The sequence below is a fragment of the Tinamus guttatus genome, unplaced genomic scaffold (assembly GCF_059628265.1).
Source record: "Tinamus guttatus ecotype Peru unplaced genomic scaffold, ASM5962826v1 Tinamus_guttatus_pri_ptg000150l, whole genome shotgun sequence".
NCBI lineage: Eukaryota > Metazoa > Chordata > Aves > Tinamiformes > Tinamidae > Tinamus > Tinamus guttatus.
Window position 1 is genome coordinate 2,791,600 of NW_028288684.1, and position 27,079 is coordinate 2,818,678.

Genomic DNA, 27,079 nt, shown 5'->3' on the forward strand with positions numbered 1-27,079 from the left:
GAATTTTCGAATACAACTATGAACCTTTTCTTCCTTCACTTTTCATATGAATAGACTAGCTGTCTTTTCTTTTTCTTTTTCTTTTTTTTTTCTTTCTTTTCTTTTCCCATTCTTATTCTTCTGCAACCATCTTCTCCTCCCTTGGTATGTAGAAGACCAAAATACTTTCCTTGATCTTGTCTCATAGAACAGCAGTATTGGAGTGAACAAATAATTTTAGGCTACTCACTATGAGTGAGAAAACCTCAGTTTTCTAGTAGGAGACCAAGTGCGAAATCAAAAGCAACAGCCAAACCTGAAGGCAGAGCTAGCATCTGGGAGTTTAGGAAACAGGAACAAGAAACAGCAACAGACTTTTTGAAGATTAGTAAGATAAACCCAGTTCAGACTTAAAAAGCTAGAAGTAAATGGCCTTTAAGGCGGGCTTTCAAGCTGTTAACAGCATAAGAGAGAATCCTAAACAAAGAGCTCAGAGCTTTCCTGACGACTTTACAGTAAATATTATGTCTTTCAGAAAATTCTTTTTTTTCGAGGGAACATTTCAAGAGAAACACTTATTTATGCTGATGTTAATAAAACTGTTTATGAAGGGGTTGAGCAATAAGGTCTCTATGGACACAAGCAGGTCACAAGTTCTTGGGGTCCTACGCTCTCACTGAGCTCATACAAAAAAGAGGATTTGTTTTGGAGAAAAAAAAAGATGAGGTTTCAGAATCCCTAGAAAGGAAGGCAAAATAGCATATTGTATTTTGATAAGCAGATTTTGTTTTGGTGGTGTAATGTTTTGGAGGACTGCCTGCAATTTTGCGAAGTTTTATCATCAAGCTTGATGGGAATGAAGCAGACCTACTGCTTGACTGAATAGTGTGCACTTGTATATACTGCTGGAGAGTTTGCAGTGCATATCTGGGATAACTAAGTTAAAATCCTTTTTTTCCAATCTACTTACAGTGAGTTTTAACAGTTTTATTCTGACTAGCATTTGAGATGGATTCAAAGCAAATGCTTGTGAAATATAGGAGTCATTTCTGTTTCTCCCTGTGAATCATCTTTTTGAGGTATTTATCTCCATCTAAAAAAGGCTGTTGAAGTACTTGATTATCAACAGAACGTAAAATATATGAAAATCTGCACATTTCAGCTTGATACTCTTGAAACAGCTTAATGTCTAATTTTCTTTTGCCATCTTTAAAACTAATGCAAACACAGGGATTATTTAGCACCCATGCATGATTATGGCATGAATGTGTTTCATATTTAGATGTTAATAAGGAAGCCATCACTAAATTTGCTAAACATTATATTTTGAATGGAGTTTTCTGTTTTTGTTCTTTTTTTAATGAAGATTTCATTTAAAACAACAAATAATATTAAATTTTAACAACTCTTCCCAGTTGATTTCCCTAGTACTGAAATACCAATGTTTAACAAAAAAATCATCTGCCTAACTACGTAGAAAATTCTCAGAAATGACTCTTGCTGTCTTCAAAAACGTAAGGGCAGGCCCTGGCGTCACTTATTTTTTTCTTATTCATTAGTACTGCAGGTCCTGAAGTGGCATAAAGAGAGAAAGGGAGGGTTTTAAAAATTGAAAACAGGTTGTCTAAACACTGCATTTTGTTTGACTGCAGTTTCTTCGAACTTCACTTGGACTTTAATATTTTGATAGTGTAATGTTTATATTTAATATCATCCATATGATATTATTTTATTTCGTCTTATAAAATGACCAAAATCAAATGTTGTTAATCCTTTTCAAAATTTTACATGGCTAGAGAATATAATTTGAAATTGCTGAAACAAAATATTGGCATGTTCTCAGTAATGTGCTTTAATGTTGAAGTTTTTCATTCTTTTGGTAGTGCCTTTTTATTCTGATTTGGAATATAAAATACTTTTGGAAATACTGAAAATTTCCATAGAACTCTTCTGGTGATGGTAAAGTATTGCAAGCTTTGCAAATGTTTCAGAGATTAGAATTTGCCTTTCGTACCACGATTGGGTTTGTGTAGTTCTGGTAGCCATTTTAATGAATTTCTCATTAAAATTCTTTCAGGTGCAAAAGTCTGAATAATTGACTATGCAAAGTGGAATGACTTAGGATAGAGCATCTAAGGATTATCCTTTGTTTGAGAGATCTGAAAGATCTGAAAGGTAAACAGAAACACAGCAGCTATATGTCTGCCAGTCATTATAGCTATACAAGTATTTGTCTAAAGAATGGAAAGGTGCAGTGAGAAGGCTCCATGTAAAAAAAAATCTATAAATAAAGACCACAAAAAAACCCTTCGTATAATATTTGGACATTTTTAACACCAAAGGAAGATGTGTTTAGTCTATGGATCCCATAACTGCAATAAGTGAAATATACAAGTTTGGGTCCATGTCTCCAAAACGCCCATGTCTGTAGGCTTTCAGATATAGTATTCAAAAAGTTTGATAAACATTTTACCAGACAAAAGCAAGGTTCTCTAACACAGGTCATATGTTTGCTTCGTAAATCATGTAAAATCTCTATGTTTATAGATTAAGGCTCCACAGATTGTTAAATAGCATAAATTATCTAAGTAGCTTGTCCGCTGCATTGACTTAAAGTCTTGCTGTAATTGATTATCTATTACCTCAGGAGTGAATGAACTTTAGGTGTCCCAGTGGGAGCTGTCATTGCTGTTACTAGAAAAAAAAAACATATTTTTTAATCATAGGGTGGGAGCCTGATTGCTTAACACAAGCATTAAATTGTATTTAATTTTGAATGCATGGCATAGCAGTCCTCTTCATGCATGTGAGCAAATTCCTTATATGGTCAAAAGAGAGAGGTACTCACAGAGGGAGATCCTGTCTCTTAAGATAAGATAATTCCAAAGACGTCTCTCTCCTCCCTTGCTTGGCTAAGGAAACAGGGCACTTCAATTAGCACAACTACTTCACTAAGCATTGAAAATTTAGATGTGAGTTAGACCCATTATTGCATCAACCACAATTTCTACTCTGTGGCGACAGAGATTTCAGATACTGAAGACTCAGAGCCCACGTAGGGGGAAGCGAATCTCAGCACTAACTTTTTAATGGTGTCTCAGAAGGCATCTATAACCTTTGAATGCTATATGCCACGTACAAGGTACAACCATCTCATCACAGTTCTAGTTAAACTATTCACGAACTGATGCCAGTGTCTTTTCATTCTGGACACTTGGTGGAAGTAGTTAGAAGAGGATAAGACCTCCTGTTAATAAAGTACAATGGCACTCTCCCATTTTGGGTCCTTCTCTGTATCTCCCTTAGAAGAAATGTTGCTGTGTCTCCTGCCTCAAGCAAAAATAACCAGTAGTGCGTATCCCTAACCAACAGTGCACAGCCGTAGGTTGGGATGTGTTGGCAGCAATACTGTTTGGCTTTAAGTTTGAAGTTGTCACTGCTAATCAATCTATAAGCTTCATTACAAGACTGGGACAGATTTACTCCAATGAGATAATTTTTCCTGCACACAAGCGGGAATTACTGGCTTAATGAACAAAACTTTGGAGAGAGAGAAAAAAGTCTTTAACAAGGTGGACAAATAACACCCAAGTTTTCATTTTAAATGACGTGTTTTTAACCTTTTTTTTTTTCCACATTTGTTACCTTGCAGAACAGTCTTAAGTAACACATCTGCTCTCATACATCTTGAAGGTTCCTAGACAAAGCCTTCTGTCCTCCTCGGCAAGATCTCACCTTTCAATACCTGTACAGGGAGCTATTGACCTGACTGTTTAACCATGGCACATTTAAATAGTTGGCTGGCTGACACATCTGCACATAGTTGCAGTGCATGTTTTTTCTTCTTGGCAGAAGCTCCTGGCAGAATTCCCTCCTTTAAGAGAACAAATGATTAAAAAAATAAAACAAGCAAGACAAAAATTTTAGGCCTGTCGATTCTTTTGTTTTACCTTCACCTTGTTCCACCAGATATCCATAGGCCATTCTGCTTTTCCTCTCTACCCTTTGTTTTTACTGTAGGACTTAGTAATATAAACATAAAAGAGTAAAGACCTTCTTCATCCTTTGCTTCTGTGAATATGTAAATCCATTATCAAATATAAGATTTATAAGAAGAACAAACTCCAGTTACATGAACTTACTCTTACGTTTCCCAAGAGCTCAGATCTTTATTCAAACTTGCAAATAGCACATAAAGCTTTCTATACTTGACAACTCCAGGAGTTAAAGTTGAGCATGTCAGAGAGTGTTGCATTGCACTGGTATTTTGATCAGGAGTTAATGTTTATGAATACAACACAGCTTTCAGGTTCAACTTCAATCACTGGAACTTCTAGAGCATCTACGGAAAAGAAGAGAGTCCCGCAAAACATGAACAAGTCCTTCTTGTGGAGGCACTTGGCTTTTTTCTACAAAGAACAGGATCACATTCTCCCTCACTGCAGTCCGTGTTCACCAGATCATCCTCAGACTCTCTCTGACACGGTCCAGCAATATCTGCCACCAGCCTTTGATCCACTTTCTTCTAACTTAACACTTAATAAATTCTTCTGAACAGGAGATGGGAAGGAAGAGGAAATTGTCAGCACGCTGATAATGATAATTTGAACTTCGAGCTTTCATCATTCATTATTTCATCCATAAGACCAAATGCTAGAAATAGCTTTCTGATGATAGTTTGGATTGATGGAGACATTCAAAAAAAATAAATAAAGTAGGATACTCTTCTTTTTATCCTTGTTCAAAAGCTTTCCCTTGTGATGCATTTAAACATCCTTCCTCTGTTTTTGTGGGTACACTCCAGGAATCGAGTGTACCCACATCCATATCTATTTCTTCTTTACCCTTTGTCCCTTTTTTTTTCTAAAAATCCCTGCTCTACTTACTCGATTGCCTGCTTTTGCCTTCTTTGCCCTATCCACAAAGCCAGTATTTCTGAAAATATTCCTGGCCCCATCCGTTTCCATTGGTTTTGCCTCCTAAGAAGGGAGAGTACAGATTTGTGGCAGCAGGAGGTGGAAGGACCTTGAGACAGGAACAACCTTTCCGTATGGTGACCACTAGGAACACAGTGTCTCAGACCACCTTAGTCTTGGGTGCTTCCATGCTGCATCTTCTTTTCCCTAATGTATTAACTCTGCCTTGGGAGACAAAGCAAAGGAAACAGGAATTTTAAGCTAAAATCCTTGTAAAGGTGCACCTGTCATGATAAGACACTTCTCTTATTTCCCTCAGTTACACGTCAGACAGTATGGCTAAGCAGGCTTGGCATGTGCAACGCCGCAACGCCAATGTTGAGAGTGCCCCAATTGATCCCAGCTGAGGATAGTCTCAGTCTTGGTGAAGCTGAAAGATACACTTCAGATCACAACTGCAAGGGGGCCTTTGGGGCACACCTGACTTACAGTCTGTATGGAACCTCAGGGCTCTCACATCTATTTCCAATGCAGCTCTCTAGGTGGACCTCAGTCTTTTCCAAAGAACCCAGTGCTTTGTGTGCAGCAGCACACCTTCAAACACGTGTTCCCTGTTATTACTGGGACCATAAGATCTTTGGGATAAATATTGCCTCTGCTGACCGGTTTTCTGCTGCTCCCAGCACAAGCAGACTCATGATCGTGATGATTACACTGTAATGCTGATTGCAGCTCCTAATCCCTCTGTGCTTCTGTGCACCTTTCCTTTGGTGAATAAGATTCTTAACTTTCCATTAATATTTTGCAAAACATGAAAATAGGATTATGCCTTTTGAGGACAAAATTCCAGAAAACTTTGCTGATGTTACTTATAAACAGCTTCAGCTGTCTGGAAAACAACCCATCAACATCTGTTAAATACTGCTGGGAGGACTGAAAGAAGGATTTAAAAAATGCATGCCAAGTTTTCACTGAAAAGTTGTGACAAGCTTGGCAGTTTTGTTGCTTTATGAAATTAATTTTATTTTATTAGTGTGACTCACAGATATGGAACACAAATTTTTTTTTGCCCCCCTGCTTCTGTGTTGCTTAACTTTCCTGGTATTTTCACTTGTGTTTATATAGAGTTCGTTTTATAGGACCTGACACAACTTAAAACCAGTGCAAAGGTATATTAAAATGGAATAAAGAGAGGAAAGGACTGAACACACTTTTCTTTTTCATTAGGTTATAGTTAATACAGTGAATTTATACAGTTCTATGCAACATATATTCATATGTATACAGGAGGAGTAAAATTCCACAGAAATGACTAAGCAGCATCTCAATTTTGCCAGCTACTTTTTTAATTCATCTCCATTTCTCCTGACACAATGGATCTACTAGAATTTCCACATAGGGTTTTATTTGTTTTTGTTTTTGTGTTTGTTTTCTTTCAAATTTGGGCCTCATATCTGTAATCTGCAAATAGGGTGATTTTTTTTTCTTACTTTAATTCATGTTCTGCCGTTCTAATCTGATATTTACTGTTTGCATTACTTTATCAATCTCAGATACTCCATGAGAGAAAAATGCAAACTTTTATCAGGAAAAAGGTTAGAGAGATAACTGTTTACCCATTTTGCAAAAATAAGATACTTTGAGGAAGGATTTAAAGAAAGTGAAAGGTCTTTTGCTAGGGTCAAGCTCCATGTTGGTGAGCCCTTGTAAACAGGAGGCAAGGAGGCAAGAAAGGGAGGATGTTATAGAAATCTTTGAATATAGGAGAAATCCAAAGGTGAATGTGTATAAATAAGAGCAGAATTCCAGATTAGTACATCCTTGGGGGCATTCTTTATCACAAGGTCTTGGGCAATGTGCTTTAGGTCATCCTGCCTGAGCAAAGCCATTGGACAATATGATCTTCACAGATTCCTTCCAACTTCAACTGTACTATGATTCTGTGATTATATTAAATCATGGCTTGCTTATTTTGACTGTGCTTCCTTCCTGAATGATATTGTAAAATATGTATGCTTAGCATACTGAGAACAGAAATGACCAATGCAGACTATAAGCAAGTTGAGATTGATGAATGTCTAGCAGTTGTGACATGGCTGTGCTGCTCTGTTGCCCAAGTACAAAATCTGGTTAATTATTTTTGTACATGACTGAAGAGGAAAAGGAAACTTTTTACTTTGCCTGCTGTATAGAAAAGATAATAATATTTAATTACCAGGGTAACGTATTCATGTAACTTAGAGGCTCTAATTTAGAGGTTCTAAATAAGTAACCTTCAGGACTTCATTAGCAGCTCTGTTATGGTTCACAAAAAGACGCGACTCAGTAACACAGCATTTGGCATTGAGCCAAGATGAAAGTGTAACAGAAGTTAAAAAAGATTTGACACAATATTAATAAAATATTTCAGGGCCTGTACTTTTTTTTTCCTGTCCTAATAAGATGCAGAAAGTAACTAGAAATAACCATTCCTGCAGAAAGTTTGTGCTGTGAGTCATCACACCTAGCCTCAAGTATCTAACTAAGGTAGCCATATCAGGAGTGTGGCCTATGGTCTCTTCATGGTTGATAGGAAGAGACAGACATCTCCAGACAGCAATTCAGGCCATCTAAGGATAAAATCTTTTTTTTTTTTTTTTTTTTTTTCACTCCTGTAGTAATTCCACTGATTGCAGAGGGGGCGTGAGTTAAACAGATTTATTACATAAAGACTTTGTAAAATTCTTTAGGAAGAATAGCACATCATTTGTGACAGTGGGTTTAAGTTAATTTCTGGTTGTTCTGAGAATTAGAAATCTCAGCCTCAAGCTGAGAGAGATGAATCCTGAGGACCTGCTTACTGGAATCTATTTGACAGTGTAAGATACACTCTCCCTTCTGATACACCACTTGCTCTGCAGGAGTCTGCCTTGTAGATGAATTCAGAGCAAAACTGAGTTTCCCGTAGAGAGTCATTATACAGTCACATAGTCAGATGTAGGCTTAGGCCGAGCCTTAGAGTTTTTGGAGGGAAAAATCGTGAACATTCTATTGCATTAGCTGTCTTGAATTAGGTATAAGGTCTCATTCTTGCTGTCTAGACAGAGTTTGGCTGATAGAACTGATCTAGTAAGCCATCTCAGGCAGCACTTCCTAAACAGTGTTAATGCTCCAGAATACAAGCTACCTAAAGCTTCTCAGACACAGAGTAGCAAATATTCAAGCCTCAGAGCTCAAGCCAGACTAATGTCTGTTCCTGGTCGTGCTCTTTCCTTTTCGCTGAAAAACAAAGCTTCCCTTTTACCACCACGACCCATGTACCTACTTTAAAGAGGAGCTGGCAATGGGGGCTCCTCCTCCTAGCGTTATAGGACTTGTATTTGCATGGGAGGCACCCTCTTGCAAGCCACAAAAAAAAAAAAAAAAAAAAAAGCGTATAAAAGCGTACGGTGGTCCCCATCAAGAGTCAGGACTTTTTTACCAGTATTCAGAGAATGAATGATGATTTCAGTGTTCATCCATAGAATTAAGCAAGCACCATGCAGAGCTGCATTCCAGAGGGAAGATTCAGAGAAAAGCCAAAGATAAAATTGCTACTGCTTCAAGGTCATGTACTGGGTTAGTCCAATAAGAATTTGCAGTATGTTCACTCTCAGAGAGAAATCCTCAGTTTTACTGGAAGATTGCCAAGATAAAATGGAAAGTTTTACAGGAGATAACTACTGTTAGAACTATGACAGCTTGCAAGACTGTGCTTATTTTGAGCTTTTTATTCATCATTATTTCCAAAGCTATTCAAAACCAAATTAAAAATCTTGAAATAAAAGGAAAAAAGCTCTTAAGTATACTGCAAACTCTTCTTTCATTGCATGCGGCCCATTCTCAATAAAAGGACTTTTTAGTCAAATGACATCAAAGGTAAATAGCATAATCACACTTGAAAGGAGAGAGATCATTACCATTTCTGTTAGTCAAATAAGTTTAAGTCCTTCTAACCTGACTGTGAAAACAGCTCTTTATTCTGTACTGAGCCTTGGCAAAAGTGGTCTAGGAGTAGGAGTACTCTTTGTTTTCAGTGACAGATCTTTCCACGTACAATCATTCCAAATTATTTGGAATAATTTGCAAATAATGGTTATATAAGACAGTGTTGATACTCAAAATTATATTTAATTCAAGTAGACCTGTTTTTAAACTTAAATGTTCTATTGCAACTTGCAGTTAGAATGTACATACTCAACTATAAAACAAACAAATGAGAAAACAACAACAAACCGTACAGCTTTGACTAGGTTTATGGACCTCAGCTTTAGCAAAACTTCTGACACCATTTCACACTGTTATTGAAGCCAAATAAGGATGTTACAGCCTGGATGAAAGTACAAGAAGATGGGTGAAAACCTGTTTGAATAATCTGTCTTAGAGCATTGTAGTTAAAGTGTCATGCTCTACCTGAAGGCTGGTAAAAATTAAAGTGCTACAGTGGTCTGTCCTAGAAACTGTCCTATTTAATATCTTGATCAGTGACCTGGGGGAGGTGAAGGACTGCACTCTCATTGACTTTGCATATGACAAAAAATTAGAGGGACCAGGTGATATGCTCAAGGCAGGGCTGTCATTATGGAATTCAACAAGTCTTACACTTGGAAAGGAAGAGCAGCCTCCAATGACGCCAGCTGAGGACTGCCTAGTCAGGAGCATCCATAAGGAAAAGGAGCTGGAAGTATTGGCACCCCCAGTTGCATGTAATCAGGAAGGAACGAGCAGTAACCTGGGCTGTGTTAAAAGAAGCACTGACACTGACTGACTGACTGGAAGTAAATAATCACCCTCCTCTGATCAACACTCCCTACATGGATTATCCTATGATCCTATGACATGATATTTCATATGAATTGTACCCAGCATCCTTGGAAGTATTTGTGAAATTTTCACACAAGTGGTATAGCAGATCTGAGATCTGCTCCTTTTGTCTTACTAAGAAATCTGTCCATAGCCTTTCCCATACATGTTTGCCAGTATATGTCCTGGTATTCCAGCTGAAAGCATAAAGAGGGGAATATTTTTGTATCCTCTGAATTTTCGTCACCTTTTAAGGGTGAGAAGGAATATTGTTACTATTAATATTGCACCAGCACTCCAGGAAAATTTAACTTAACATCTAGTCCAACATGTTTGAACTATACCAGGCAATGTGAATTTTCAGAGGATTAAGCAGTGCAAAGAGTGGATCAGTATAAAATTATATGTAAGATTAGAAGATATAATATGAAAGATTTCAAAAATATTTTTCTTGGTGTGAAACACAAATGTTTAATAACAGAAGTAATATTAGTGACAATAACCAATATTTAATATGGACCATTTAGAAAATGTTAATTACTCTTGGTTTTCCAACATGTAACCAATAATCATGCTATCACCTCAAAACAGCTAGGCAAAAACCAGTTCCACTTGTAAGTTTCAGGTGAAAAAATAAGGCAAAGAAGTTGGCTCCTTTCTGCTTTTCTTCCTTCACAAATGCATCCAGTACAAATTTACGATAGTCCAAACACAGTAATTCTGCCAAAATAAATATCAATATTATTCTCCTAGCCACGAGTCCTTTAGTTTGTATCCCCAAATTTCCCTCAAAAGATGGATTTTGTATCAAGTCCAGCAAATTCAGTAATTCAGAAAATGTTTCCCTTAAATAGCAGTGAGATAAGTCTGTCATCAGGCCTTCTTTACAGAACAGAATGTGAATTTTGACATCATAAGCAGTCATAGTTTGAGAATTAAGGGTTCTGTGCCAGTTCAATGCATGATGGGATTTTCCAAAACCCTGACATGAGGTTATCATTGAAATACTAAAATGAAGCGCAAAAGGATCTTGCAGTTAAAAGTTACAGTTACTCTGTCTCTGTTTCTTTGTGCTTTTGTGATATAATTTAAGTAACATTATAGTTTAGTTAACCAAGTACAGATTGTTTTGGCTGCCATCCTTTCTGCCTTCCATGGAAATGTTTGGATGCTGAATAAATCAGTCTGTTGGGGAGTGGATTCAAAAGCGCTGCAGCCTCTTTTGAGATGGAACCTGACTGGTGTGGAGCAGGCAGCCATGAGGAATGAGAGGAGCAGAGGTCTCACCATCATTACCTCACCAAGGTGGTATTTAGGGAGTAAATTTAGGAGTCTTTGATGAAGAAGAGATCTTGTTTCCTGGATTGCAGCATTTGATGGGATTAGTGTTAGGCCTTTACAGCTGCAGGCTGAATGCTGTGGAGAACTCCTGAACAGTGCTCTAATTCAGGAGGCATCACCAAGGCTGCCCGTGGGTCAAGGCAAAAGTCCTCCTGGCTTATTTCTTTACAGCCTCTATGCTGTGCTCAAGGACAGGGTAAGGGTAAGATTGTAATGTATACAATTTTACAATCTATTCAGAATTTCACTTCATATTGTTACTTCAGTGTTTTTGCCAGTTTGCTTGGGATATTTTATTAGCTATTTACTTATCTTTTAATGTACAGTAAGTTCCTTTATTGTTCATTATAACTGCCTTAGTTTAGAATAAATTTCAGTTTAGAGGATCAATTCCATGTGTATAATTGGGTTATATCTGCTCTAAGAAAAAAAGGCAAGTGCAAAGGAAATGAAAGTGAATATTCCTTCAGAGTACCAGTGACCTATATTTCACAAGGGTTAAATATCAGCTGTTGCTCAGTAGCATACACTTTCTGACTTGCTGGAGCAGAAGATGGGGCATTCATGCAGGCGGTGACAGCAGCCTGTGGTGTACATTTCTCTGCTGGTGAGCAATCTGTTGTGATTTCTCAAGGAAGAATGTGTCCTCAAATCCTCAGGGACCGAAATACACCATTTGCTTATGCCATTCCGTGTACACAATATGCCTATTCCACCTCTGTCACTTTTTGCAAATGGGCAGCTTCTTCCACATTTTTAAATAAAATACATTTATTTGCCTGGAACTGTAATCCAATGCATTCTTTTTCATCTTCATAAGAAATATCTGTGGAAGCTTGGCAAGCAAAAGTATCAGTGCCTTCTGAGTTATAAGTTTTATAGAGGTCTGCAGTCAATTTTAAAAAAGCGAGTCTAACACTGAAACCTATTACATAAGTAAAACTTTGACAAAAGAACTGGTCTTTGGGGCTTTGTACTGTTAATAAAAGCAGACGAAGGTCTGTATCCTGGCGCTAAGACCAGATGTCACTAAGGGATGGGGTTGGGGTAAGCTGCAGATTTGCATAGAGCCTCCTGGAGAAGCCTTGTAAATAGAGTATCAATAAGTAGAAGAATAGCAAATAGGTAGTGTGGATGAATAGGTCCCAGTGCTCAAGCTCATTTCAAGTTTCATTTCTAAGTGTAGACATAGCCTGAGCATCCCTAAAAATGACACATATGCAAAAGTGCAAGTAAAACAGTCTTTTTATTGATTCTTTCTTTTTTTTTTTCTGACCTTACACCATCAAAGAAACCAGAAGTATTCAAATGTCTCTCAGTGCCGAAAACACTGAAACTTTGGCATGTAATGCTGAAACTTCAGCATTTCATTTTTGGTACCAATTCCTATTCTTAACCATAAATAGCAGAGCTTCACAAGAAAATGCAGAAAAATGTAGATGCCTTGTACAGAGAATTTTATTACCAGCTACATAGATATCTTTCCATTATGGGAAAGCTCAAAAGAGGACAGTATTTCTTAGATTTGTTCACAGGAGAAGGATAATTTATTGAACTGCAACCTGCTCCAAGTGCAGAGAAACTTTTGGAGAGCAGAGCATTTGACTGAGCAATTATAATCCCAGTAATCCTTTCCAAGATTCAGTTCTATGTTTAAACCACAGAAGCTGCACACGTGGCAGCTGTCAGCTGGCCATCCAAGAACAGTTCCTCTAAATGTACATAAGGCAAAACTGGAAAGAAAGTTGAATTGCACAGATAATTAATTAATTGAAAACTATCATCTCAGAAAACCAGAAGGAAGGTTTCATGAAGGCAACACTTGCAGTACTGACAGATATAATTTATACATTTCCTATAAACTTACTATGAAACATACATTTCTTCTGCAAATGATCTCAGAATAATGCTGCTTGTATGACACTGCCAAAGACCTATAATTTTGGCTTAGTCTTTATGCACTAACTAGGTGATTAATTTGATTCCTCTACATTTAACATTCTCAGATAAACACATGGTCAAGTTAAATAAGAAGAATGAGTAACGAATAAAAACCATCTGAAAGAAAAGCAGCTTGAGTGACTATATACAGTCTGTTCATGTGTATTAACAAAACTGCAAAGCCAGATCTCCATACAACATACTGGTAGAAGATATTCAAGAGAAAGTATGAAGCTTATTGCTTTATTTAATTAAATTAACTTTGTAATCAGTCTGTGTTTTTATTTTTCTCTGATACCTAAATTCTGTATCCAGTCAGCCTTCCAATAAGTATTGCACTTTCCAAGAGATGGTTTTTCACTGAATGCAGGGAACGTTAGCATCTTCAATTACACACAGGCTTGACATAATAAACAGCCACTTTTAAAGAAAGTGGGAAATCTTGGAGTTTAACATGACTCATTTGCTGCATCTCTTATGATTTGGCTAGAACAGCATATGCTTGGAGTCAGTAACAGGAATTGTGCATATTCAAGAAGTGTGTCTCTGCACAGACAGGTAAATAGCCTAAGAATGGAGTAAAGGAGATGATAGACAAAAACCCACATAATTAAAAAATAATAATAAAAAACACACTTGTGTTTCCTACAATTATCGCCATGCTGCTCAGATCTGAAAGGGTGTCCAAAATGGAAAATAAAGCTAAGGATACCTCCCTACCTGCTTTTGACCCCTACAACAAACTACATAAATAGTGTTACCTATAGACATTTTGAGATAAACAAGTATTACCCAGAAGAGAAACCTAAATTTTCAAACCCTTTCCTACTCTTCTCTCACTCAAATCTATTCCCAGATATGTTTTCTCTCATGAAACTCACACTGCTTTTTGTGTTTCAGTTGCTTTCCAGATATTTGCACTCCACCTCATGAACTTTGAGAAGCTAGTTGACTGATTTGTAGTTTTTCATTCTGGCAATGTGGCAGCTATGAAAAGCTGACAAACAACATGGTAGATATGATGGTTTTCTTTGCATCTTTGAGTAGAATTGTAATTAACTCAAATCCTACCTCCTTTGGCTGACTGGTTAATGCATAGAAACCTTTGTAATATAATATAAAACAGCTTGAAGGTAGGAGACATGTTACTGGTAATTGCTGATTGGTTCAGAGTTGATTTCTTGTACTTGTCCCCAGCTGACAGGAGACTATTCTTTGTGCAAGTGGCTACTTATTCCAAAAACAGTTTGAGGGAATAGCATGATTTACATGAAGTATGTGCTACGAAGAGTGCGTGCTATTTCTACCTGTTTTAATAATAAAAAATCACATAGAATATGTTCTACTTTCAGTCTATAAAGAGAAACATGCATTTTGGGGATTGTAAATGTTTTCATATGGAAAATAACAAATAATGTCTGTTTGCTTATTGTTTAGTTTATTTTGTATAGACTATTAGTGCAGAGAGCAGGTTTTTACTCTCAGAGGTATCTGAAGACCTCTTCAGGAATAATAGGCTTGATATGACAGAGAACTGAGCAAATATTTTGACTGTTATGTTTTCTTTTTTCCCTCTACAAGATGCACAGATCATTGCAATATGAATGCTTGCAATAACTGAAGTAGTTTTATTTATTTGGCAATAATACTCCCAATGATATGAAGTAGGCAGGCTCTGCCTCTGTTCAAAGTGAATAACAAGTTGTGAAAAATATCTAGGTATCAACTACTATTCCCAGGAAAGTAATTCAGCCCTAAAAAAATACATTCAACCCATCAATCCAGTTACCCTGGTACTTGCTAAGAATTTTGTTTCCACAGAAGATCTTGTAAAGCTTAATGCAATAGTATATATAGGATCAAATCAAAATATTTGGGTGGAAGATGCATTTCAAGATCATCTGTTACCTCTGCTCAAAACAGAGTTAAATCAGGTTGCTCAGGAACTTGTCCAGTCAAGTTTTGAAAATTTCCTAAGTAGGAGATCATGCATCTCTCTGGGCAACCTTTGCCAGTGTTTAAACACTCTCTTCAGGAAGAATATTTTCCAAATACCAATCAGAACTTCCCTTGCTGCAGTGTACCACCATCCTCTTCTTTTTTATTGTGCACCCCTGAGAGAAGGATTCTTCTGCCTTTTACCTTCTTTACATTAGTGGGGAGCAGTATTTAGCCCCCACACATAAAAACACACCCCCATTATTCTCTTTTTCATACTGAGCACCTTTTTCTTTATTCTTGCTTATGGGATCCAGCCCCATAACCTCTGGGAAGTGCCCTGTTGTACTCATTCCATTTTGCAGATGTCTCTCTTTTAGTGAGGAGGAAGGGGACACAATATACCAGATGTAGTTTCATAAGCACCACACCGAGGTCAATGACCACTTTCCTTGACCTACCTACCAACTACCCCTTTGTTATCACAGCCCAATATACACTGCATGGGTCCAGTCATGGTGACTTGTTGTTCACCAATGCCACCAGGTCTTCTCTACAAAAATACTACCTGGAGAGTCAATCCATGCCTATACCACTGTGAAGAGTTACTCTGTCCCATGTACAAGACTTTACATATAAATATTAGTCTCATTTCCTAATTTTCTATGTAAAGAAATACACCACCTAGGTATGACAGAACAGCGATCCGAGGCAAGTGACGCACACACAAAAAATCATATTATCTCTGCAGATTTTTTTTTCTACAAAAATATTTTGAGTTATGATAAACCTAATACTTTCACTGAATCAAAACTATATATACTTTACCAACATGGAAGTTTTACACAGTCATCCCTCAAACCACCAGTTGATTCACTGTACCACAGGGAAGTCTAAAGCTCTCCATGCATAACTGGTTTCTAAGAGCCACATTCTATTTTCAGTGTCCATTGCCTTTTCTAAGCAATTAATCAGAATCACTGCAATTATAGATAAATTTTGACATATTTAATACATATTTAATAATTTTGTGTGTGTTGATTAATGAATCAACATACATCAACATTACTGAGCAGTAGCAATGAATCAATTGAAGAACCTGTGCTTGTGTTTATATAGCAAAAAGGAAATTCAAAATGTTCAAATTAAAAATTGCATTCTCATTAATCCTTTCAGAGAACCATTTAGACTATTCACTTTTGTTTTTTCCTTTTCTTTGTCTTCTTCCTCATGTTCTCTGTTCTCTGTTAAGAAATGAGGTAATTGTAATAATAATAAAAATATTAGATTCGTAATTTAATCTAGAGGACAACAGTGTGAACTCTAGGTTTTATGATGAAAGCATCTATTTTGTGAATTTGTTTTGCTATAGGGAGCTGATCAGAATCTGATTGTCCTAACAATATATGATTTGGTTTGCTTATTGCTCTGATCTCAAGCATGCTAGCTGGTTCTCTTACTGGTGAAGCAACAGGCTGAACAGAAGATCTACGTCTGAACAGTAGGTCTGCGTCCTACTAAAATCATGATCATAATGCTAATCTGCTCCAGATGGCACTAGACTTGAACAGGATGGGCATGGGAAGATTCACAGCAATTGGTTCAGGAACTGGGGCTTCTGTATAAATAGACTGTATAAATATACTCAATGGAGTCGAGAACATGGTCACCAGCTTTTAGAAAGGGAAATGTAATGCTGATCCAGACAATCAAGTTAAAGCACTTAAACTGCATTAAATGTTGTTTGCCTCAATGAATTATTCTTCCTACAATAAGTGCCTAAGTTGGCACTAAGGGGAAGATATAGAGAAATAGTGTCCTGAACATACAGTGACATCTCTAGAGGATGAAAAGTCTACAAAAACCAGGAGTTTATTTAACAAGACTGGACTTGAAACTGTCATTAGTGCCAAGCAAATTTCATTCCCAGCAGACAGAAAATTTTGACATCTAAATTCAAAGTTAAAATAACTAGAAAAGCTTGAGTTTTCATAAAATATCTGGCAAAATATGTAAAATATGAAAAATAAAAATATTCTAAAGACCGAAAAAGAAAGTCATTGGGTTTGATTCATGCTAAATTGAAGAGCAATCATGGAAAAATATGTATAACAAAGTAGCAGAACGTAGTGGTAACATTTCCTACCAGTTTGCCTGGAATCACAGTGGCAAAGAGAATAGCAGAGAATCTGGTCTATGGTTTTATAAAAAATATCACTAAGAAACTTTATGATAATCATAAACTTTTGCCTCCTCTCTTCTCTATATTTAGTGTTATACACTAAAAACATACTGAGCTCAGAATGAAAATTTAAACTGGATCTTGGATTTTGTTAGACTGCTTTGTATATGAATGCACTGTTATATATGCCTTTTGATATCTTTGTGTAGTTTGTAATATAATGAAATAAGTACTTCAAGATGTTGATAGCATATTACAAAGAAGGAAATTATTGACTGATGCAAAATATATTATTTGTGAAAAGATAATCTGTACTTAGTAGTATCACTTACATTTTTTCTTTCTGATTTCTATTGACTACAATATTATAGAAAATTATAGATCAGATTCCATCAGCAATAAAAATTAAATTCAAGATATAGGTATGTTTGATTATCATTCGAATCAGACAGTGCTACTACTTATACCAGTTTCTTGGTACAGTAAACAGTTTCTGATTTTCACCAGTCTCAGGGAGGAACCAATTCCCAGTAGTCAGGGAATGAATATAAAAACATTTTCAGAAGGGTGGGCTCTGTGAAGGATCTAAAGATGATCATTCAGAAACAATCATTACAGAAAAATCCCTCATATAATTAAAAACTGCTGGAAGCTAGTGGAAGTCATTGTGAATATGTTAATATGAAAATTAAAAAATGCTGATTGCTAATTATATGGAGACAATGTCAAAATCAAATAACATATAACGTAATTCCAGAAGTACAAAAGATGCTTCAAATACCTCAGAATGTAAAATCTCCAGTTAAGGAAGAAAAAATATACCACAGGGAAAATATTTTGGCAGAGGCAAAGCAGAACTGGCAAAATAATGTCACAGCATATTTCTGTTGGCTATAAAATGTTTATGCAAAATTATCTTTAAATTATTTTTTAGGCCCCAGTTCACCAGAAGACTTGCATGTGTACTTAGCTTTAGCATATGATCATCCTAGATGGGGTTTCAGAGAGATGAATCATAGTTTAGATATGTATGTGTATATATATACATACCTATCTTACGTATATACATAATGTGCATATATATATATATATATAAAGACGAGGCTACAATGAAGAAATTTTTTTATTGTTTCAGGAAATTGTTCGTTAGCCTTGCCAATAGAGTTATTAAAAATCATAAATAATAATAATAATAAAGCCTTGAAACTGGGTATTTGGATCTCTCAAAAAGGCAGTATATCATCTGCAGACACTATTTAATGGTGTCTTTTACAGACCCTTGCCTGCACTACCAGAAAAACTTCAATAATGAGAGTTATTGAAATAGTCCAAGTTAGTTTTTCTCTATAGTCAGAGGATCTAACTACTGAGAAATCTGTCCTACTGCACTGTAACAGCCACAATTTGAAGAAAAGCATGAGAATTAATTTCTTTTAAAAATCTAATATGAAAAACTTGCTCCTTGGTAATTATGCTTTCACAATTTTCAGAACTAATAGAAAAACTTTCAGTATTCAGAAATCAGCCTTCTCTTTTACATGTCCTGTCATAGTGGTACAGTCTGAGCAGGACAGTGTCAATTTGAAGTATTAGGAAACAAAAAACGGTATTTCAAGCCTGCTCAGAAATTCTTTGTTTGCACCTCCTTATGTATTGTTCTACCTTTTTTGTATTTAAACATTAAAACTAAATCCAGGCAGACCTGTCAGCAAGCATTTCTTCCCAGTCGCATGAGAGAGCTGAATAAAGAGCATCAGCAATAAGTATTCTTTATAATCTCAGCAACCCAAGTTACCTGTTTCTCTGCTGTAGTCTACCCAGCTCCAGAGCAAACCGGTACTTGGTGGATGCTGGAAATCTTCCTTTTACATATTTCCTCCTTGTTGAAGCAAGGGTCATTCCTTTTCAGCTATGCTTGGCAAGGAATGATCTGCCTAATTCAACCACCAGCCTTTTAGATATTCACTGGAAGAGTTGTTCCTTCATGTGGATCCACAAAAGTGACAGCAGCCCCAAAGTGTTGTAGAAGTGGATGGAAGAGAGGCTTTGGAACTCTGTTTTTAGAAGATAAAAAGATAAGAGAGAGTATTAGAAGGGTGTTATGAAGAAGTGGAAATAAACATGGATCTTTTGGATGCTAGGAAGAGAGAGTAATATATTTAATCTTTTAATCTTAATTTAATCTTTAATCTTAAACTTTTGTTCAGTAGCCAAACTAGACACTACTCTGTGCCTACCCAAGTCAACTGAGGTGAAAAATTTTGTAAGGAAGACCCCCATTAAAAAGTGGACAAGAACAGATGGTTAGAAACCATCTTCTCTAACTGAGGGCAGTATTATTCTAGACATTTCTATCTTGAAAGAAGCATTCTGAAACCTTACAAATGCATTTTTCCTAATGGAAGAGAACATTATGTTACTCTTATTTAAGGTCGTTTTCAAGATTCTTGCAGTATGAGTAGATTTTCTTTTCTTTCACAACAGTTGGCGTCAGACTTAGTGCTAAGCAAGTGTTTCAGTTATGGACACTGGCATTTCGTTCAGATACATCAGGTATGAGTTTGGCTTAGGTTAAGATTTTCTGACAAGATCCAGACATGTATAGAAAGATGCATGCTGACTTTCATTTAGTTCCAGACTAAATAACATTTTCTCCCGGTAGGAGTCCCAGGCATTTCAGGAACTGTTTCAGAAGTTACCTATCACTCATCCCAAATAAGAACTTGGTCCCTGTGCTTGGTCCCTGATATAAATGTTATCAAAATTGTGTGTGTGTGTGACTAGGATTTTAACTGAAATCAAATTTTCAGTGCAAATTAACTATTCTATTATTTAGCAAGCCAGACAAGTTCCTGTGTGGTTGTATTAAGTCTTCAACTACTGATTTAATCCAATGTATGGATGTGTGTAATGTGAGAATAATGTGAGAAGAAGAATGTTATTTTCCATCTGTTCTCCTCCCCCCAAAAAAAGCCTTTGATGTGCATATTGTTTCTTTCTTTTCTCTTTTATCTTGAGTGCTCTATGCCCTGCTACACGATATCCGCTTTGTAAAAAGAAGTATTAGGAAAACAGGAGCTAATGAACAAATAAAATTATGACTAATTTTAGTCGCACAGTTTTGAAAAAAATGATGAGAAATGTGAAATATTTATTGAATTTTTTTTAAATCATTTTAAAGGGAAATATTTTGTAATTGGAAATAGATCATGAAGAACACACAAACCATGAAATATTGTACAGGATAAAATTATAACCTGACAAATATTAGTGAAGCAAAACAGCACTGGCAATGTTAATGCTTAGTTCATATTGTGCAAGCATTATATAATATTCTGTAAGAGTTTTGTTTTGTATTCAAGTATGTAAACCTGTTTTTTAGAGAATTAACAGGGAACATACCGAGAATAGCTCATTTTTGGCCATGAAATTGAGTTTTACTGTTTGCAGGGTTCAATTATTCTTTTGTAACAAACATCATGCTTTTCATTTTTATAATAACTTTCACCTGGTGTTCTGCAATTTCTGTACTAGTGTTGCTGCATGAATAATGGAAGTATTTTTTGAAAATGGATTTGCATTTGAGAAAGGCTTTGAGGTACAGTGTTTTACAGTCCCTTAGCTCCTTGTGTACTTTAATGGTGAGGAAGCCATGCTTAATTCTGAAAAGTGAATTTCAGGGGTTTCATACTCTGCTTTTCTCACTGAAGGAAAGACAATCTGACCCAGTCCTGCCTTACTGGTATTACCAGTATTAGTAGATTTGCACAGGCTACGGATTTTTTTTTTTTAATATTCTTACCCCAAGGCTACTTATTGTAAAGGCCTACAACCAATGTATCACGGAAATAACTTAATCACTTAATAGCAGTAGTACAGAAATAACTGTCTTCCTTTCTTCTTTTCTCCATAGTTTGTTGCCCAGCCCAACTGCCAGCAGCTGCTCGCGTCTCGCTGGTATGATGAGTTCCCTGGATGGAGGAGGCGACACTGGGCTGTGAAGATGATGACATGTGTTGTGATAGGACTCCTTTTCCCAGTCTTTTCTGTGTGCTACCTGATAGCCCCCAAAAGCCCATTGGGGCTGTTCATCAGAAAGCCATTTATCAAATTTATCTGCCATACTGCATCCTACTTGACTTTTCTGTTCCTGTTGTTGCTGGCCTCTCAGCATATTGACAGGTCTGACTTGAACATGCAAGGACCACCACCAACCATCGTCGAGTGGATGATATTACCGTGGGTCCTGGGTAAATGTATTACTAAAGAAAATACAATGAAAGTGTTTTGACCCCCTGCAGTTCTACCGAGCATTCCTAAGACAGGATGATATATTAGCTCATTGTACCACATCGTATTGTCCTACACTGCAAAACCTAGGGAGAGTAGTAGACTACTCAGGTAGAGCTTAAAAATCCAAAGTCTAGCACACAGTAGTATTGCTGATACATTACACTGAGAGAAAGAAAAAGACATCAGGGGTTCCTGGATTAAGTTGTACCCCTGAAACATAAAACATAAATATTGATAGTTAAATATTGATAGTCCTTTTAATGTCTTTTTTCTCCAATGCAGAGATTCTTTCAAGTGTGTGTGTTTTTTTTTTTTTTTTTTTGTATTTTTGTAGGCCTGTTTTTAAAAAGGGGCTGCTTCTGTGTATTTTTCAGTTATTTTCATGCAATAGAATGAGGGACAGCACCATTTGCAGAGTGTTAACTACATAATAGTTAACATAACATAAACAACTTTGGTTAGTAATGAAGGTAAAATATGTTTCTAATATTACAGATCCACTTATTGCAAATAGTGTTGATACAGTGCATGTTTTCATTAAACTATGCATGCAGAGACATTTTCTGTGAAAAAAAATCATTGATGAGAACTGGTTAAGCAACTTCAAACAATATTTTCTCATCAGCAGGAATGAGAAAATCCCTTAGAATTTTTCAAAGTGAGGGAAAGATTACCCCTCTGTTTGGATATTTCAGTTTGGATTTATTGAAATCTTGTTTTGTTTGGGTCGTGTAAACTTTGAATATCTGACTGTATGCTTTCTCTGTCCTACCGGACTGCACCACCCTAGGTCCTCTCTGTCCTTGCCTGTCCTCTCTGCCAGATGGTACCCCTCTTGGCATGTTTCCGTGTTCTGCATTTCATTCTATGTATGTTGTTTCCTAGCCAAGCTAGCCCAGATATGCCTGGTCTGGACCAAGATGAAATTATGCAAAGAGGGACGTGATCGGTTTAATCAGAGGAATTTAAATTTGATATCTTTATTCAAATTGTCATCACATCGGCAAGTTCGTATAGACACTTTTTTGAAACATTCTAATGGGCTTTTAACACTGTTAGCTTCACATTAAGATGCCTCTTCTTTACACTTTCATGACTTCTCTTAAACACCTGGCTTTTTTTAGAACAACCAAGCTGACAAGGCTCTTGGCATCATCTGTGATATAATTTATAGTGCTGAATTTATAATTTACATGAATTTATAATACACTAATTGACAGTGCCTGATATTCCAGAGGAGAGTGGATCAGTGACTTTCTGCTATATATTCTTCTGCAGAGATAAAGCAGGATGTAGGACCACATCTGTCTTTCACTTAACAAGTCTGCATGACCTAAAGGCGTGTGTCTATACTCTTCCTTGCTGGGAAGCTCTTAAAAGGACTTGGCTTTCATAAATGAACTGCCTTCTGGGTTTTTTTCCCTCAATAGCACAACATAACAGTCCTGACTGCCAGCCTTCACTGCAAGGTGTCCTTTGTGAGGAAAATATTGGTGCCAATATCTAATGTTATTATTGAAAAGGAATTAATCTGGCAGGCCAGTTAGAGCACCATTTCATACTGACATGCCAGCCTGATCAGTGAATGAATTCATTTTTAAATATTAAAAATATCTCACCAAAAATGCCCAATTGTGTACCATCATGAAATAAGGAGTCAATACAAAGCCCATTTGTTTGATACATTGCATCCTTAGAAATAAATGACCCAGTATTGGGGGAAATCAGGGTTCTGTTCTTCACTGCCCCATACCTAGCAGTGAAAGTAGCAGCTTTGCCTTCTGGCATTCCAGACTACCAGGTAGTGAGCATCTGTTCGGCTTTCACAGCATCCTGAGATACTTGACATATGTGACACACAGACCCTTGACACTCTGAAGTGGCTTGTATCATTAACCATTTTTTTTTTAAAAAAAAAAAGGAATAGAAGTCCAAAAAAAAAAATCAAGATTTGAGAAGGACATTTAGCTAGTTTTAACTAAAGGCAGTTCTAAAGTTTAAAATTTAGCTGGAGAATTCCTCCCTAGAAAATTAAATTTAAAAATAAAAGGTTAAAATAAAAAAATAAAAGTAACCTCACACCCCAAAGCACTTGCTAGAAGGAGCTGTTGACCCTGACAATGATAATGACTAAAAGTATTAATACTTGCAGTGTAGCCTTATTTTGTCATGTTATGTCCCAGAATCACAGAATCATAGAATGTTTGATGTTGGAAGGAACCTCTAGAGATCATCTAGTCCAACCCCCTGCTCCATCAGGGACGCCTAGAGCACATGGCACACGGTGGCATCCAGGTGGGTTTGGAAGATCTCCAGAGAAGGAGACTTCACAACCTGTCTGGACAGCCTGTTCCAGGGCTCTGTCACCCTCACAAGAAAGTTCTTCCTCATATGGAGATTAAAATTCCTGTGTTTCAACTTACACCCATTGCCCCTTGTCCTGTCACCAGCCACCACAGAGAAGAGCCTGGTCCCATCTTCCCTACAATCACCCCTCAGGTACTTGAACATATTGATCAAATCTCCTCTCAGCCTTCTCTTCTCCAGACTAAACAGGCCCAGCTCACTCAGTCTTTCCTCATAAGATGATAGATGCTCCAGTCCCTTAATCATCTTTGTTGATCTACACTGCACCTTAGAAGCTCAATGTCCTTGTATTGGGGAGCCCAGAACTGCACACAATATTCCAGGTGCAGCCTCACCAGAGCTCACCAACTACTGGTTGTTCATTTTAATATATGTACAAAGTATATGCATGGTCCGCTAATCTGATAATAAACTAAATAGTTTTATCAGGTCATAACCAATAAGTTAAGAATGGTTGCAGTTATTATCTCATCTATATATACTATGCAGTTAAGCAGCGTCCTTAAAAACAATAAATGTAGTATTACATTTAATAATGTAGAAACAATAAATGTAGTAAACAATAAATGTACACAAGGGAGCCTAAGACAGAAAGGTTCATAGACATATTTGCTTTCTCCAGATGTAGATGTAAAGTGATGAACTGTGAAACAAAACCACGAAAAGCTGTAGGGTTATAGTTTCACGAATAAATTGGGAATGTAACTAAGTAAAACCTTTTCTCAAAGCAAAGGTTATCTTGAAGCAGCTACCACACCTCGAAACTGTTAACATATTAAACAATATAATTGCTTTTCTTCATTAAAATAGCTCTGCATGTAATTTGCATTTTAATTGCTGCCTCTCTTAATCTGAATAGCAAAAGAGGAGTTAGAGCTTCCAGGCTTCTCTTCAACATGAATTTCAGCATATATATACCTCATAGAATTTAAGAAGTTTCAAGATTGACCATAACTATCTAAGCTCTCCAGAAATCAAACAGTAGCATTTGCATATTACTATGTAATAGGAGTGTGAATATGCATAATTATCACATATGAAATGTGTCATTAGAGTAGGAAGCTCAGGGGAAAAACCTGTATTGGGCTACATTTCCATGGAGACTAAGGAAACTTCTGGATTTCTTTTTCTTTTACACAATTAGATGATTATACAAGTGGTATTACAATTTGTGTTGATTATCTGTGGAATTATAACAAAGGCTAATAGTATAGCTTTAAGAAACAATTGTGGAAATATCTGCTGGCACGAGTGAGGAAGAACAATATTTTCCACCAATCAGTTCCTGAGTGACTTTTTAGCATGAAAACAGTGATACAAAAGGGAAGCGAAAAAAGGCCCAATCTCACCTCATCCCAATCTCCTCATAGTCTTGCCATACCTGTTCCTGTCTGCCTTAAATTCTAGCCTCAGACATAGCAGTGTCCACACTAAAATTTCTGTCAGTTGACATTCAGCTCACCAGAGAATGCTACCAAGATCAATTGAAAAAGCTGACAACCAGTTTCATAGATTCATCAGTTCGACAGATGTGGTTAAAGAGCTCTTTCGCCAGTTGTTCAGGGCGGCTGTAGCAAAGGACATTTTGGGGCAAATTTGTTTTGATGAGATTTATGCTCTTTTATGGGCATCTTTAAATGTTCATAATAATTTTGTCGTTCAGCATATCGTCAGCGATTTTTTTTAACAATGTATTTCCTATTTTCTTTCTGCCGAAAAGTTTCATGCAGATTATTGGAGTATGTGAATCTATAGAGAATGTAGATATCTGCTAACAGTGAAAATTGTCAAAAAACTTCTAAGTAGAATATGTGTGATTGTACACGCTTCTTCATACTGAGCAAAAGGTTCATCTAAAATGATAGCACAGCATGACACTTCAGAATGATGTATGCATAGATGTGACAAACACACTGCACAATATAAGGTAAATTTGGTCAAGAAAGCCTCGTGCAAAAAACTAATCGAGTTGTTTCAGGGGGCAGAGATACAGGATAATATGGCCAACATGATAAAATAGTACATAACCAAATACAGCGTAGTAGAGGAAAATACGTCCAGACAAAGCTGGAACACAGCTTCAGACAGAAAGGAAAATAATGCACATAATGACCACTCAAGGCCACCTAATGCAACCTACTGCTCAGCACAGGCTAACTTCATAGATCTGGTTGCTCAGGCCCGGGTCCAGTCAAGTCTTGAAAATCTCCAAGGTTGGAGGTTGTACAGCACCTTTCAGTAACCTATACTGGTGACTAGCCACTTGTGAATCACGTTTTTTCCTGGTATCCAATTTCAATTTGTCATGGTCTGTCTCATGATCATTACCTTTTGTACTTTGACTCTGAACTTCTGGGACAAAATTGACTTCATCTACTCATAACTTCTAGTTTCGTTAGTGGAAGGACAATAGTTCATAGACCCCTGTTGGTCATCTTTTCTGTAGGCTGAACAAACCAAGCTCCCTCTTCTGGTACATCATCTGCTTCAGCATCCTCATCAGCTTGATGGGACTTCCACTAAATTCATTTCAGTTGATTAATAACTTTTTTTTTTATTGCGTTTCCCAAAACTGGACCCAAATGTTGTTTATTGAATCATCAGCAGAGCCACTTGTTGTCAGTACTGCCTGAAACTTGCCTTAACACGAAATTCCACTCAGGTCGCTTGTACCTTTATCAAATTTTAAATATTTGAGATGAGCAGTTTCTATGTAGATGATCTTATTCTTTTGTTGTTGATGCTGTTGGCTAATATATTTGTCTGTGTGTAAAATTAATGTAGAATCCTGCCATTTCCCAAAATAAGGCCAAAGAAAAATACTTTATTTTGATTATTACAAAAAAAATCAGGATAATTTTTTTGGGGGGAAAACTCTTCCATTAGTGTCATGACCTCCAATTCAATATGGGTGGCCTTAATGTGTTTTTGCTATTCTTGTAAAAACCTACCCTAAATATGAAAAGCCATTGGAAATGTGTCTTTCAGCACTGATGTCCACAGTGTCATAATAAGCCATATCACAGACGTGTGATCTCTTGTTTAGGCAATTCCTAAGCTTAGCACACCTAGAAGTTGGAAGAGCCCTTACTTTTTTTTTCTAATCCTCAAATCCTTTCCCTAAGCATTCAGTATTAACTGCAGTTGAGTTATGACTTAGGCTAGGTGGATTATTGCTCTGGCCTGATTTTTTTTGGCCTTTTACAGCATATAGAGTATAGAAAGTAAATGGAATTCTCTTCCTTAAGAGTGATTGTTTGTATATTATTTTTTCATACACCTTCATTAGCTATGGCAAACT

At 36.7% G+C, this 27,079-nt stretch overlaps 1 protein-coding gene across 1 annotated transcript in view; it reads left to right on the plus strand.

Annotated features, from left to right (window-relative positions):
• The window catches only part of TRPC4 (transient receptor potential cation channel subfamily C member 4), a 142,576-nt gene that overhangs the window by 82,179 nt on the left and 33,318 nt on the right, over window positions 1-27,079 (plus strand). Inside the window, exon 4 of the mRNA XM_088522219.1 lies at window positions 21,032-21,368. Within this exon, the coding sequence (XP_088378345.1) occupies window positions 21,032-21,368 (337 nt within the window). The remainder of the gene's footprint in view (window positions 1-21,031; window positions 21,369-27,079) is intronic.